Source organism: Solea senegalensis, linkage group LG7, assembly GCF_019176455.1.
Source record: "Solea senegalensis isolate Sse05_10M linkage group LG7, IFAPA_SoseM_1, whole genome shotgun sequence".
In the NCBI taxonomy this organism is placed as follows: Eukaryota; Metazoa; Chordata; class Actinopteri; order Pleuronectiformes; family Soleidae; genus Solea; species Solea senegalensis.
In genome coordinates this window covers 20,329-36,662 of record NC_058027.1, presented here as the reverse complement: position 1 = coordinate 36,662, position 16,334 = coordinate 20,329, and the positions used below count along the sequence as shown (strand labels likewise).

Sequence of the window (16,334 nt, the reverse complement as noted above, 5' to 3'; positions counted from 1 at the left end):
GTCCGCGTGCGATGATGATATTTCACACCGGATGTAAAGCACGAGAAAAGGAGAAGATGACGATGAAGAAGTAAGCGTTGAATAATATGAGGTTTAGAGATATACAGATAAGTATGTATCGAGAGAGAGAGATAAGTGATGAAAGATGAGGAAGCAGGGTGAGTTAAGTGGTCTGTACAAACTACAGTGTAAAATTATTAAAAGCTCATTTACTGTTTCCCCTATCTGATAAAATAAAACAGTTGTATTTATAACACACAGAAATTACTTCATTTTTTTGGTCAAATGAAGAATAAACTTAAAGTATTTATGGCACTATTTCATTTATATTCTATTACAGAGTCCGGTTAACCCTTTAGAGTTAAGAGAGATTCTGTTTTTTCTTTTTTATCGTCAAGCCATTTTGTTTGTGTTAATAAATATTAGAAATAATGTTTAATATTTTTACTGCAGTTTTTGGGAAGGTGACATTTTCTGCCTCTAGGAGCAAATTAGTCGGATTATTAAAGGAAGTCTCAAGGGTTAAAGGGTTAGGTAAATTAAAGGTAAATGTGCTTTTATTTTCTTTGGAGGAAGCAATTTTGATGTTGAGTTTTTGTCAATTTTGTATTTTCTTCAATCCCAACTTCCTCTGTTGCTGTGGGAACAGGACGTGTATCCCACTGTTTGATGATCGAATAACACATTTATCTCTGGAAATGATTAAAAAACTGTACTATTTTTTGGATGAATTGGCCCTTTGACTTACTTAAATGAAATGCAAAACATATATTGAGCCACACTCGGTCTGTATGTCTCTCAAATCCACATTCTGTGTCTGCACTGCACTTATAATAACAATAATAATAATGTATAAACTCAATATTATATTACATGAGGCAGGTAATGAAAAAAAACTCAACTTTTTCAAATAATGGTTTGGATTTATCAAGTTTTAAAGCTGCTTTTTATATGTAAACTTAAATAAATAAATAAATAAATAAATAATATGTATATAATAACTTCACTATGAGCTGTAAAAGGATTTTCAAACCACTTTTTCAATAAAACATATAAATAAAAGCTCTAACTAAGAAATAATAATTGAAATTCTATTTTTTTTTATATTCAAATGAGTAAGAACTTGATCAAATGTCATGTGTAAATGTATAAATGTACAGCACCTGCTGTCCCAAGAGCCAACAGCTCCCCTCAATGGTCAGAGTGTAACTGATACAATACACAACAGCTGAGAAGATGAATAGAATAGAATAGAATAGACTTTAGAGGGTGTACAAGATTTACAAAGTGACACAACAAGAATAAACAAACTTAAGTTTTCCTTTTCTTTTTTTCTTAGGACTCACCGTTTCTAAATTTACCCACTGCCGTACATCCTTCCTCTGCCCTCTCAAGGCCTATCATTCAGCTGAGGTGTTGGAGGAAAGGATGGGTGAAATATAGCTCGAGGTCAGACGCTACTGGCGGCACGGTGGGTGGGTGGTTGGGTGTGCTGGGGGTGGGGGGACAAGCTTTGATGGGGAGTATTGGTGGGAAGGTTCGTGAAAAGGAGGGGAGGCCGGCAGCTCTATTAAAGGCAGCGAGCGGAGACAGACAGCTGTTTGTTTAGGGAAAAGTGACTCCTGCTGTGGAGGAGAGGCGATCACTCACGATGCCAGAGCCGGTCAAAAAAACAAGTAAGTGTATGGATTCTGTATGTGATGTAAACATGTTTTTCTTATCAACATGCAGAGGCAGGACATTTCTTTTCTTTTTCTTTTCATTTAACCGACACTTCCCCTTAAAGCAACTCTGTGACATTACAATATCATGTGTGAAAGGAGTGGACTGTGCTGAGTAACCTCTCTCTTGGGCAACTCCGACCGCAGCAGACCACCATCACATTTCTGTGCTTAGTGGTGTTTCGCCGTGTCACCGCGTGCCCGTCGCGTCAGAGCCATTTGTCGCCAGTTGTCGCCGTAAGCTCGAAACAGATGCTGCTATAAACTTAATTGGCCTTAAACGGGGAATGTGGAGTTACGACGACAGTAAGCCAGAGAGGATACACTGACAAGAAGCCCTTGGATTAAAATAAACTGATGTCATACGCACCAATATAATTATTAACTAGTGTCCGGCCTTGAATAAAGTACTTAAAAGTGAGTAAAAGTACATTAATCTTAACAGAAAATGACTTTGGTAGATATTGAAGGCAACTAAAAGTACATCGAAGTATTAAGGAGTATTGAGGAGTTAGAATTGAGATCAGTGGTGGAGCAAATTGTCTTTCAACTGGAAGGTTGTCGGTTCAGTTCCCAACTCCACTTGTCCTTGGGCAAAGACACTTAACCCCACGCTGCTCCTGACTGCTGTGCTGACTATAGTACTAGACTAATAGTATTTTGTTGAGGTAAAAGAACGCGATTTATTCAGGAAATTTAGCCGAGTAAAAGTAGAAGTTGCTCGAAATATAAAAAACAAAGTAAAGTACAGATATCTGAATTGTAACAAAGTATTACAACACTGCAAGTGTCATAGAAAGTGAGTATTAAGTAGAGAGATTAGCTCCAACCTCTACTTAAAGCATTTATAATTCACATCTATTCAATGGCAGTAAAGAGTAGTAACAAGTGGCTTTGCACCAATCATCACGTAGCCCAAGGCTGACGTTCAAACACGCGATCATTCAAAGTTCCCCAGGAACTCACGCACACATCGCAGCGTCCCTCAGTGGAAACATGGTTTGATGTGAAATCGACACTGTGCCGCGTCCGACGTCACCGGCATTCACAAAAGGCACCAGCGGTCCAGAAATGCTGGATTCCTGCCAGACTAAATGACTTTCCACTGTTTTTCTCCTCCTCCTCCTCCTCCCTCGCTTCAGTGGCGATGGACATAGTTTGAGGAGCGAGGATGTATCAGGTGTCAGATGTCACGGAGCGGCGCACATGCTAATACCTTCAGTGTCAAGGATTTGCCGAGGACAGTGACAGTTATGTTTGTCTCGAGCCTGCGGATTAAAGACCAATTATCATTAAGACAATGGCTTTTGTTTACCATCTCTCTTTGGCTACGCTCAAAAATAATTAAAGATTCTATCGATGGTGTGAAGAAAAATCTGTTTTTCCTTCGTAAGAGACATAAAAAATGACTAAAATGACTTCATTGCAATGATTTCAGACAGAAATTCAACTGTAATTACACCAAAAAGTTTATTTTAAAGTCATTAGGTATTAATAGATCTGGTTATCAGAGTGACTGACACACAGTATTTGTGTATCTGTAATCTTTTGACCTCCAGCTAAAAATACATTTTAATTTAAAATGTTGAAGTTCGGCCTTTACAATAACCTACATTAAACAAACCCTACAGCGCAATGGCGCGTGTACTCAAATTGTCCTGAACAAATCGGTTGAGCTCGATAATCGTAGACGCGGCGTGAAGGTGTGAAAGCGGAGGAAACATGAATTATTGATAACACGAGACGACGGCTGCGGACACGCTGGGGGCGCGTCGTTCTTTCTGTGTCTCCAGAGTCACAAAAATAGAGTCGGCTTAATCCCTGGTGGCCTGTGTGTCCCACACACATACATACATGTGTCACATTTTATGTCGTATTATCAATGATGCTTTTGACAAATCCAAACACGGCACCATGCAGTGTAAACAAATCCGCGCTCGGGCACTATTTAAAGGAGCATTTCCACTGAATAGTTCCAGGAACATTTCTCTTGGGACTAAGTGGTTCCGGGAGACCGTTTGTTGTGTGTGTTTCCATTGTGGTGAAAGATTCGAGGAAGGCTGATTTATGGCCTTTTTATAGAATGAGTCCCTTGGTTTCCAGGTGTTTGTCTGTCTGAACTTCGTTGAATGAAATGGTTGTTTGTCTCTTGTTTGTTTGACCTGCAATGGACTGGACCGGTCCAGGGTGAACCACCGCCTTTCCCCCCCACTGCGTGTCAGCTGACCCTCATGTGGAGGATAAAGCGGTCGTTCTGAAAGTGAAAGAGACTCTAATAACAAAGCAAAGTCAGTCTTTTAATGTCACGTCAGGAGATTGTTTTTTAAAAATTCAGGAGCGACACAAATGTAGCTCCGCCCCCTTCCTTTACCGCTCTTTACCAGCAATCCTGATTCCTGTGGTGGAAATGCACATCGTTTCTGGGAAAGTTCCTGGTGTCACTTCCTGCCATTTTAAATTTTTTTTTTTTTTTTTCTGATGTCAAGTATTCAAAAATAACACTGCTGTGAACATTTTATAAGAAAACAAACAGCTGATGTTTTATAAGTGTGTAAATGTACTGTTATTATTATTATCTCCTGCTGTTAGTATGTGCAAAGCATTTTTGGTTGGTTCCCAAACTAAGGCTCAGGGACCTCGGAGGTCAGACGACGCAGACAGGTGGATTTTCATTCATCAAACACAATCAATTTACACAACCACATGAAACGCTGACCCTGAATAATAGAGATCCCGAAATTCTGATGCTATTATTAAATTTTGAGTTTCACAATTCAGTATCTTCAGTATGTTTAAATAAGGATAAGGAATTCTGTATAGTGGGAAAAACTGAATTCACTGCTTTTCAGTTAGCCCCACCCAGTGTCCTGCCGACTGTACAACACCGTACAACCTGTACAACCATCTGTGGTTTCATTTCTGTTTCTCTGCAGTGTCACAATGTACATTGAGTTGTTTGGGCTTTTAGATTGGAAAACACAGACACTGACGTTGTGTGTTGAACGTGCCTTCCCTCTTCAGTTTCAGCATTTGCCAAGAAACCAAAGACTAAGGAGGCAGAGGAAGGTTCCTCTGTGCTCTTTGAAGCAGAGACTGAGAAACCAGACACTAAAGTGAAATGGCAGTGCAACTCAAAGGACATTTCCAGCGGCGACAAATGCATGATCACAGCCGACGGAAACAAGCACTCTCTCACTATAAAAGCAGTAGCCCGGGACGATGCCAATATCTATGCGGTGATTGCTGGGGGGTCAAAAGTCAAGTTTGAGCTGAAGGTCCTACCAAAGCCAGGTGGGAGAACTTTGATGCCGCAGCTGCATCTGCTCGCTCACCTGTGAGAGCCAAGTAATCAACGCAGAGCACAAAGCAGAGCAAGAGCACTCAGCAGTCACAAACGCACTGAGCCAATACATATTTGATGCACTGCATGAACCTGACGTGTCCGCACATGAACTCACACTCTGCACATGCTGATCTCTGAGAGATGTTTGGTTTATTTTTTTTAAGATACCTTTATTTGCTTTCTTGCCAGAATTGAAAGAAAGAACATTGGCACCCCAAGAGTGTATGACGCAACTGCTAGCTTAGCTTAGCTTAGCATAAAGGCTAGAAATCATAGACTTTATAAAAAGTTTCAGATTTGTGATTTGACCGTGTTAATGTTCATTTTTGACAACATGGACGTCCAACATGTGTCAATCATTCTGGTGTCCAATCACATTGTGATTGTCCATTTTCCTCTTCGTAGAAACATCATTTACTAAATTATTAATGCGATGTACTATTGAGGAAATCTGAAACAAACAGTTGAGACCATTAACTCTTCGGGAAAACGTTGAATATCAGTTGAAAAATAGGCTCCTTTTCCTCGAGACTTCCATTCAAACGGGAGTCTTGATGCAACCAGAGGAGTCGCCCCCTGGTGGCTAACTTCTGCTTGCATCATACTTTGTTGGTAACATGAAGTTTTGTTATTTAACAGAACCAAACCAACTGCTCCCCCTCCCCCCCCCGTTTCTTGTGTTTACGCTAAAGCTAAGCTAAACGGGGATCTGCAATACTGTTAACCAACTACTCTTAAGAAAGCAAATAAATATATTCCAAGGCTGTGAGCACGTCTCACACATCACTCGCTCAATCAGATCTATAGAGCGCTGTGTTACCTGCGGCAACCGTGTGCTACCAGCGTCACAGAAAGACATTTATGCCACTAATGTGTCAGTGTGACTCACTGAAGTCGCTGGTTTGGATTTGACAAGGTGGAAACAAATCTCAGAGAAAGGCAGCAGAAAGACTAATGGGCCCAGTGGACAACAAACAACCGCCCACAGCTGTCTGTGGCTCGTATCATAGCCACACATGCTCGGGCTCTGGGTGTATGTTGACCTTGACCCGCGCACCAGCACATTATTTCCTCATGAGTAATCACCACTTGACTGGCACTCAAGAAAAGGCATGAGAGGGAGCTGATAACGAATGGAAAATCTGTTGGCTGGTTCAAAGATGATAAGACGTACAGAATATTTGAGTGATAGATTCTTGCCAGATGCAAAACAGTGTTTTAAAAAAAGGTTTGAATGTCCTTTTACTCTATATGTGTCTTGATATGTAAAATATTAAAGACAGACAACCAAGGGGCACTGAATCTTCGAGGCCATGTATAAGCCCCTCACTTTGTCTTTTCATCTTTGTGCTGATGTGAACTCAGAAGCTCCAGTCAAGGCCCCTGCTGAGGCCCCTGCTGAGGCCCCTGCTGAGTCCCAAAAGGCAGAAGCAGCAGAACAAGCACCACCTGGAGCCGCACCTCCAGGGGAAGACGCTGTGGCACCAGCACACAATGGTGCTCCAGCTGAGGGTGAGCTATTCTGTCCCGTCTTAGTCACTCATTTACTCACTGTTCAGTTTCTTTATGCCACCAGCTCTGTTGTGATCTTATTCCCAAAATCTCCCCAAAAATCCTTGTCATTTGGACGTGTTAGATAAATATACATTAAATCACATTAACACTAAAGCCGTTAGCCTGATCTTCCATCTTTGAAAGCTATCTTAGGCCTGCATGACTCCACATATCTCTGCTATGCAGATGACACTCAAATGTACCTGTCTCTCCTCCAAAGATGGCTTCTCAGTTTCGACATAATCAAAAAAGGTCTATCACAAATCTCTTTGGAGGGGGGGTGATGCACATGTGCGCATCATTTTAAAGACCGATGGCTGGGCCTGCCACTCAGTGCTGGTGGTGGCTATTGGAAATTAGCAGAGCAGTGTCTGTCATTGCCAACCTTATAGCTTTTTTGGTGTAGTGGTTAGCACTCTTGCCTTTGCAGCAAGGACACCTGGGGTTTGCGAGCCGGATGGAACACGGGCCTTTCTGCATGGAGTTTACATGTTCTCCTTGTGTGTACATGGCTTTTCTCCGGGTTCTCTGGTTTCCTCCCACAGTTCAAAGACGGCCCATTTGGGGATTAGGTAAATTGGACGCTCTAAATTGACCGTAGGTGTGAGAGTGAATGGTTTTTTTGTCTCTTTGTGGCCCTGTGATGGACTGGCGACCTGTCCAGGGTGTACCCCGCCTATCGCCCGATGTCAGCTGAGATTGGCACAGCACCCCGTGACTCTCATGTTGAGGATAAAGTGGTAGAAAATGGATGGATGGATGGAAAGAGGAGACTGATTTTATGCTCTGTCATCTTAGAGAATTGAATAAAGTTCATTCCCTGTTTGATCGCTCGTCCATGACTCCATTGGATTTTCAGACCTTCCAGACACCAGACAGGACCTGACTGGACTCTTCACAGAGAAACCCCAGAGCGGAGAGGTCACACAAGGTATGTGGCTTCACTTAGAAAAATTTAACCCAATTCAAAATTGAAATAATAAAAACAGTGTGAGAACCATGTGTGCAGGTGGAAACATCACCTTTGTGGCAAAAGTGAACGTCGAGTCGTTGCTGAAGAAACCGACCGTCAAGTGGTTCAAAGGGAAGTGGATGGACCTCGCCAGCAAATCTGGGAAACACCTGCAGCTGAAGGAGTCATTCGACCGCAACACTAAGGTTTGGCACCCCAAAACATCGGTATTAGCAAACATTTTCTGACTATATTACACCGATTTGATGTAATTCTTCCCTTCAATGTGCAATAGAAGCACACATCTTAACTTTGAGGCAAATGGTTGAAGCTGGGATTGGCACCAGTGGCCCCACAGCCCTCATGTGGAGGATACAGTGAATGAATGCAGCATCCATGCTAACCTAATGACAGAAATACAACGCCCTTCCATATTTAATTTTCCGAAATTTGGACTAAATGTCATATTTTGGCGGTAATGCAAATAAATGGCTCAAAGTTGCGAATCATTTGTAAGTGAATTTCAACGCCCTCTAATTATGCACATCGAGCTTGATGCAATCAGGCGCGTTAACGACCGGGGGGAGCAAGATAATCACCTCACAGGAAGAAACTGGTGGAGTCAGCAGCTACAGAGGATCTGGGAGTGCTCTGTCATTTTAATGAATTAATTAAATTAATGAGAAAAATCAAAACCTGGGTACGGTCACTGAAGGTTTTGACGGCTTTTAGACAGTTTGAAGATTTTGTAAATGATGTGAAAGGGCAACGGTTTTGAAAAATAATAATGTAGCACGAGAAAAATAAATACATCTGCTGTGCAAAGTCCTTGTGGTATGAATGCAAAACCTCGGTGTCTCATGTTTCTCGTCAGGTCCACACGTTTGAGATGCAGATCATCGATGCCAAGCCCAACTTTGCAGGAGGCTACAGATGTGAGGTTTCCTCCAAAGACAAGTTTGACAGCTGTAATTTTGATCTGAGTGTCCATGGTATGTGCTTGATCACCCATTATAATAATATTTATTACCATTATTATTATTATTGATTGTGAAACACGGTTGTCTTGTGTTTCAGAGGCTCGTGCAACTGAGGGCTTTGACATTAGAGCAGCATTCAGGCGCACGTAAGTTTTTTGTGTTTCCTTCCTTTACAGGACTCATGCAAATCATTTAACGTGAACTCAGTGATGTACAGGATTCACCGTAAATACATACAAACAGTTTCAGCAGTCAATACGACAGATTGTGAGATTGATTTTTATCAGCGTGAACCTCTGACATCGACCGTTTACGATTTAAAAGCCAGACTTCAAACATAAATGATGAATATCACTCAGTTTTAAAGACAGGAATCATCTGAGAAGGAGGAATTAGACATTGAATATTTAGATGACTTTTTTTTTAACTATTTAAACCTCAGCCTACTTTTGAAGTGAAGTTCCTTTGACCCATCATGCAAAATAATGGCATCCAAATGAAACACGACACTATATTGAATCCATGTATGAATATGGTATAGTAGATTAGGTGTATTTAGAACATATAAAAACATTAGCGGCTCTTTGCATTCTGAAATCTATAAAAAATTAGTGCTGTTCAGTATCAGTTTAATGCGTTATTTTATCGCGAGATTAACGTTCTTTTTGGCCTAGCAAACTTTGTAGGTTTTTACACACAACTAGTAACGTTAGGAAACACCACACCGGATCTAGCTAGACCGGAAACAAAACAACATTTGCTGCACACGCTTGTTTGAGCTTTCGAGCCGGCTAAAGAGTAGTAGGCTAACGCTACGTTTTGAGTGGATGGCTAGCGCTGTGCGCTTCTCCGTCTCCAAGCGGGCTCTCCGTATCCAACAGAGTCTGGATCTCGACGCACTCTCCACATCCAAGTAATGGTGTATACAACTTACCAACCAAGCTAGCAGACCCCCAAACTGTAGTAAGGAGACCTCTGAAGACCGCTAGCTCCCTTAGCTCGGATTAGCTTACACATTAAACCACGGCACTTTATTCGCTGCACTGCAGGGTGATATACAGCCTCTCTTGTTATTGTGCGGCTCTCACAATAAGAGGAACAACTCAAAATATGCAGGGTGACAGAGATATTGTCTCAATAAAAAAAACATCAGCACAGAGAAAGCAGATCCACTTTTCTATGTTGGTAAGAGTATTAAAATGAGAAAAAAGAATGGGACAAAAAGAAATCAAGGGACATTTAGAATAGATAAAAATGTGCGATTAATTGCGAGCTAACTATGACATTAATGCGATTAAATATTTTAACCGTTTGACGGCACTAATAAAAATGTATGTCAGACTCCACCAAGAGAGGAGAAAACAAAGATAAATTGTTGAAAAAAAATAGCAAAATGATCCAGTTTTCTGCTTCAGCTCAGCTGCATAATTACCTAAAAAAGACACATAAATCACCTCAATTCTGAAGGTGAAAGGATTTGAGAGTAAACTGGGGGTGACACTTGAGGTACACAAGAAAAGCAATCAAATGCCTTGAATGTGTTGATCAGTGATTACCTAATATTGACTCCTGCTCTTTCTGCTTCTGCACAAAGACGGAACGCGGATGCTCATTTGAGCATGAATGGAACTTCAGAATAGGGAGCATGAGCGGAACGAGATGCACGACTCTCAGAACTGGGGTCACGGAAAGAGTGAGGAGTTTCAGTTCAGTTTTTTTTTTTCAGAATCAGTTAAACATGAACTAAAGATTAGTTTTTTAGTGGAAAAATGCAGCAGTTGTTTACAGTGGAGTGTAACCATGTTATGATGTAAAAGAATAACTGTGGAAATGCTGACCTATCAGGAATGAGGCTGGTGGTGTGAAGAGGAATGGACCATCCACAAGGTAGTAAAAAAAAAAAAAGGGGTTTGTTGCAACAATGGAGGCTCAAATTCAAACTCTGAGTGTCAAAGAACAGAACCAGTGTTTTGGATGGTGCCGCCTCCATTCTGCTGAGTTTGAAAGAATAACCGGACCAGGGAGACCACGAGAGAGCTAATGGGTAGAGCTGCTATTTAAACTAGCCGTCGGTGTGTATTTAACCACCGACCTTGAAATCCGGATGTTGGATTTATGAAAGTGTTGCACATCGGCTCTCTCTCTGATCTCCTCCTGCGTCTCAAGTCCCAAACAGCCGAGGCAGCTGCACGAACAGACGTCGCGGAGAGCGCGCCGTGACAGTGAGAGAGAGCGGGCTGTGCTCGTCCACAGGGTTTCCACACAGAGGAAGCACAGGCAGCACAAAGTGTGATGTAACCTCACCACATGAACCAGACACTCACCTTCTAATCCTCGTGTCGGCTCAGGGACAGGAAACAGACAGCCAAAGCTGTGCCCCCCCCCCGTCTCTTTGATGCCACTGATCAGTGTTGAGCAGACACGATTTACTGTCTGCTGCGCGTTCTTTAACCTCAAGTGTTTCTGCATCCTTTCTTGCTCGGACGACTGCTGCTGCTCACGCTTTAAAGGAGTCGTTTAGCATTTTTGGGAAATATGGTGTTTCTTCACACTGTTATGTAAAAAAAAGAAAGATGTATTACATAGCGTTGGGTAAGCTGGAGTTAGTAAGATCAGAGGCAGACATATTCAGTGTGGTTACAAGAATACAGGTGTAGTCCTTTGTTGTGTGGGTATTTATCAGGAAAGGTCCTCCAACGGCACAATTTCAAGGACATTGCATCATCAGACTCTGCCACAAGACGGTTCTTAATCTCCACAGAGATTTTTACTGTTTTCCAAAATTAGCATTTTGAGGATTTTAGGTCTCCCAAAATGTGGATGAAAAGCCAAAATGATACAAAACCTTTGCAGGTTCTCAATGCATGTGGAGAATTCGGATAAGATAATCCTTTATTCGTCCCACTTGGGGAAATTTTCAATTCTCATAGTGTAAAGATATTGTAAAGACTTTTTGCAGATATCCAATATTGCCAGTGCTTGGGCCGATAACCGATGCAGAAACCGATATATATATATATATAGACATTTTTCGTTGCACCATGCTACATTTAGAGGTCCTTTAGTCTCTTCTGCAGGGAATTGAACACAATATTTTGTATACTGGAGAGAGCGCAAGCATAGAAGTCGAGGTAGCAGCTTCTTGGCGGGTTGGCCAATACATCTATTGTCAAAAAGTCTATGAAGGATCCTCCCTTCTAAGAAAAGGTCTTTGAGAAACACACATGGTCACTAGCCATTAGTCACCATTTGTCATTTTCCTTGTCTCACTCACTAGTCTGCCTCTGTATACATATGTATATATATATATGTATATATATACATATACATATACATATATATATATATATATGTATATATATATATATATATATATATATATATATATATATATATATATATATATATATATATATATATATATATATATATATATATATATATATACACATATATATATACACATATGTATATATAGCCAGAGCTCCACCACTTTATCTTTACCCTGGTGGCCACTCACTGCATAGCAACACAAGTGACAGCCTCTCTATAGACCCCCACAGCCACAAAAAAAAGGTCAACCATTAATAAATGAAGAATTAAAGGGTTCCCCTTGCACAGTAAGTAGCCGTTTACGGTTATCCTTCCTATCCTTAGAGTGGTTAAAAACAGTGTTATTCCCAAAATGTGGAACTCCTCCTTTTTTACGCATGGCAACACCTGTCTCTCCAGCAAAGCATCTGCCTGTATTCACATGTTCGGTCTCCGTCGTGAACATTTCTGTTGTACCGTTTGATATCTTCTGATACATTTGAGTAAACAGAAAAAAACAAAAAAAACTAATGTAGCAAACACAAAAAAAAACCTTCGTATGGATTTGTTTTATTCAAAACAATCCATGTCTGAAAAGGTATTAACATGTGTTTTGTCTGTGGTGAGATGGAGCGAGTGACCGTGCTGTTGATGATGATGATGTTGTTGTTGCTGCTGGCTGATGTCGTTGCAGTAGCACCGAGGGGAACGACGACTCGGGAGAGCTGGATTTCAGCACCTTGTTGAAGAAGAGGTGAAGCAAGTACAAAATAGTGAAAGTACACATTTAAATGTTTGGGTTTTTTTCAACTCTAATGCTGACTCCATTTCATTCTGTTTGGTTTGGCGCCGGCATCTCCAGAGAGTAAGGAACTTCTGCATTTGCACGCCGTTGGAGTGATTACTGCATAACACGTCTGCATGGAAATAAGCCGCGACATTAACACACAGTCGGGTGATATGACGCGTTCTTGTGTTTTAAATTGCATCCCTTGTAGTTTGCTGATTTTCATTAGAAACATTTGGTTTCTGTGCCACGGAAAATACACCCAAATATGTATATATCCTCATCTATTACCCTTATATACGATTAATTGACATGCTAAACCTTGGTTTATTATTAATAATCAACATTTTCTTTACTCATAACTCCAACACAACAAACCTCACCTCTGATCACGCCCCCACTGCCAGATAATTAACGTCACCTCTCCGCAAGCAAACTGCCCTCGATCTCAACATATGATGACATTGTTTAGGTTTTGCTGTTCATAATGTCTCAGTTCTAATATGCTGTGTTGGCATCTGCTGTGTGTTAACTTTGTTTGGTTTGTTTTTCGCCTCTTTGGGTTCTCCCTCTGAATGAGCAGCAGTTTCTTAAAACACTCCAATCGGTAAGAGACTGCTGACACGCCGTGGAGCTGTCACAGGGAAACTTCTTCCTATGTTTCATGATCCTGTTCATTCATGTTGTCAACTTACCTGAAAACAATTCACTCTTTGTCAGTGGAAGGATTGATGATAAAAAACGGGCGACAAAGATCAAGTCCCCGTAACTTAAAATTGTTAAAAAGTCTCCAGGAAATGAATGAAAATCAATGTAATGTCCTCTGAAATGATGGAAAGAGAGAGAGAGAGTGAAAGAGTGCTTATAGAATCCTGACCTAAATCAGCAGATAAGCTAAACAGCTAACAAGACGAGATAACAGATAACTGCGAGAGAAAAAGAAAGTGTAATGATAAGCTAATGAGGTCATGGGAGGAAGCTGCAGACATCTAATCACAATCTGCACAATCAGATGGAAGCACACGGCGGCTTTAGGACGGGGAGACGTCCTTAGAACACAGAGCATTTCAGCTGCTTTTTTTACCCATTACTATGTATAAATATACAGTATATACAGATATAGAGTGGCTTATATGCTTTTTTCAGCACAGCACAGCCAATCTGATGTCATTCTCACCAAACTATATCAACACGCCTGAGCAGGAAGTGCTGAATTTGGGAAATTTGGAAATACGTCACAGTTCAAAGTTCACTTGGCTCGTTTTTATGAACAAAAATTTTGCAACTTCTGCACAATTATTGCTACTTTATGTCACGACTAAAAATGTGCTATAAATTGAATCAACACAGACAGAACGTATATATCATATATAAGCATACAGACATATAAAAATCTGCAAAATCACTTCTATAAGGCAATATAATGTATGCTTTAACATTACTTCATTTATTCTTTTATTAATCAGCAATTTAACCATGTTTTTGTTCAATACCGCTTGTTTGTTAAAGGTACAGTGCGTAAGAATTAGTGACATCGACTCCCTGCTTCACACTGGATGCGTCATTTTAGTTATGATTATTTAGTTTCTGATTAAGAGGGCAATATAGGTGTCGGTGTTGTGTAATCTTGCTGGTCGAATGTCATATTTCTGTAGGGACCGGCGGCGTCACGCACACGTGAAAAGCAGACGAGATGCGGAGACTCAAAAATAGATGCATGAGACGCGCCTGCCGAGGCGCGCGCGAACGCTCTAATCTGTCAACATGGACGCTGAAAATTAAAAACACGACGGACGCGACGTGTCCGGTGTGGCCTTCACACATCTTTGCATAGTAAGCCTCTGTTTTGAAATATGAAACACAGCAGGAACAAGGTGGCTTACCTAAAGTCCTGTACCTATACAAGACCGTATACGTATATCAGGGGCCTCAAACTCAACATGACCTGGGGGCCAGTGAACTTCTAGTCTGGTCAAAAGTCCGAAAAATTAACTATTTAAATTGAATATAGTAAATATTCAAAGTAAAAGTGTTGGTTTTAAATTATATGTAGTTCACAACAATAACAACAACTTATTTTTTATGCAAAATCGATCTATAAATCATAAAAATAGACAGACAAATAAAATATACTCAAAAATAACACATAGACAATTGAAATTAAAGCTTGTGTGCAATTAAACGTTGAATTTTTACCTAATGTATTATTTTAAATACATTCAATATTTTTAAGTAAGTCTAGGGCCACAGGGCATCGACTGGGGGGCCACTTATTTGAGTTTAAGACCCCTGATATATATATATATGTACATTTACATATACATATACATATATACATATATATGTATATATATATATATCTAGATATATATATATAAATATATATATATATATATATATATACAACCTTCGTGTAGTATTAATTTTTACCAATGAATTTCTTTGGCGTTATACACAGAATATGATTCAGTAGTGAATATATTCCGATATCCAGCTCCAGTAAATGTTGCACACTGTACCTTTAACATACTGTTCATGCATCTGTGCTATAATCCACTTCCAAAAGTCTCTGTTCACAGTAGCTCTGTAAACTCACTCTAACATCATTCGTCTGAACGGCAGTGCCGTGCACGTGAGCGCCGACCCCGACGTGGACGTGTGGGACATCCTGAGCCACGCCCCCGCTTCGGAATACGAGAAGATCGCGTTCCAGCACGGCATCACCGACCTGCGAGGCATGCTGAAGCGACTGAAGAAGATGAAGAAGGAGGAGAAGAAAAGCGCAGGTGGGCGCGGGGAGTCTGTTGTCGCCGTGCGTTCCCGAGACAATGCGAAATGAACCTTGACTCATCGTGTGATGTTGTGCTCTCTGGAAACACAGCGTTCATGAAGAAGCTGGACCCTGCTTACCAAGTGACCAAGGGCCATAAAATCAAACTAGCGGTTGAGGTCGCCAATGCAGATGTGGAGGTGAAATGGCGGAAGAACGGGCAGGATATCCACCCAACTGGAAGGTTTGAACTCACCTCATCACAGTAAAGCACACTGTATCTGTACACTGTCATATGGCGTGTTTCCATTGGCTTAATTGGACCCGTTTCCACTCGTTAGAGTACCTGGTACCTGGTACACAGGAATCAAGCCGAACAATGCCGAACTGTAGATCAGATAAAAAAACTTAACAATCCTAAAAACCTTGGGTTAATCTCCAACAATTACCAGGGAAATGTCTAAAATCTCAATATTTAACAGAGGAGTCTGGCGTATTTAGCGACAGCACTGCTGATCCTAACCCTCATTGCTCCGGTCATGGAGGAAGTACTGTTAATCTTTTTAATTGAACTGATTCTAATGATTCAGTTACACTGAAAACAACAAGTCACTAGTGATGACTCCGCCCACGTTGAGTAGGTATTATTTTGTAGTGGAAAACTAACCTAAATCATAAGTGGAAAAGGGGCTTTACATCTCGTAATAATGCCGTTATTATGTCTGTATACTCCATACTAATACCATGTTGTTATTATATGTTGAGTATATTGTTCTTGCATATAATGTTATTTTATATGGAAGCTTTTTTTTAATAGAGACTGCAACTTATTGATTTCAATACGTGATACATTTATTTCTCTCTCCCCGCTTTCTTGTCATTCCTGACCCTTGCTTCACGTCATCACCAGCAAGT

The 16,334-nt window shown here is 40.7% G+C and overlaps 1 protein-coding gene across 1 annotated transcript in view; it reads left to right on the top strand.

Moving 5' to 3' along the window:
• The first annotated feature begins 1,592 nt into the window (after positions 1-1,592).
• mybpc3 (myosin binding protein C3) overlaps positions 1,593-16,334 on the top strand; it is a 34,537-nt gene continuing 19,795 nt past the window's right edge. The window contains 14 exon segments of the mRNA XM_044030775.1: positions 1,593-1,676; positions 4,743-5,012; positions 6,430-6,576; positions 7,478-7,549; positions 7,628-7,776; positions 8,445-8,562; positions 8,648-8,696; positions 10,396-10,437; positions 12,557-12,616; positions 12,725-12,727; positions 13,233-13,256; positions 15,272-15,435; positions 15,531-15,663; positions 16,330-16,332. Coding sequence (XP_043886710.1) covers positions 1,652-1,676; positions 4,743-5,012; positions 6,430-6,576; positions 7,478-7,549; positions 7,628-7,776; positions 8,445-8,562; positions 8,648-8,696; positions 10,396-10,437; positions 12,557-12,616; positions 12,725-12,727; positions 13,233-13,256; positions 15,272-15,435; positions 15,531-15,663; positions 16,330-16,332 — 1,259 coding nt within the window. The 5' untranslated portion in view covers positions 1,593-1,651.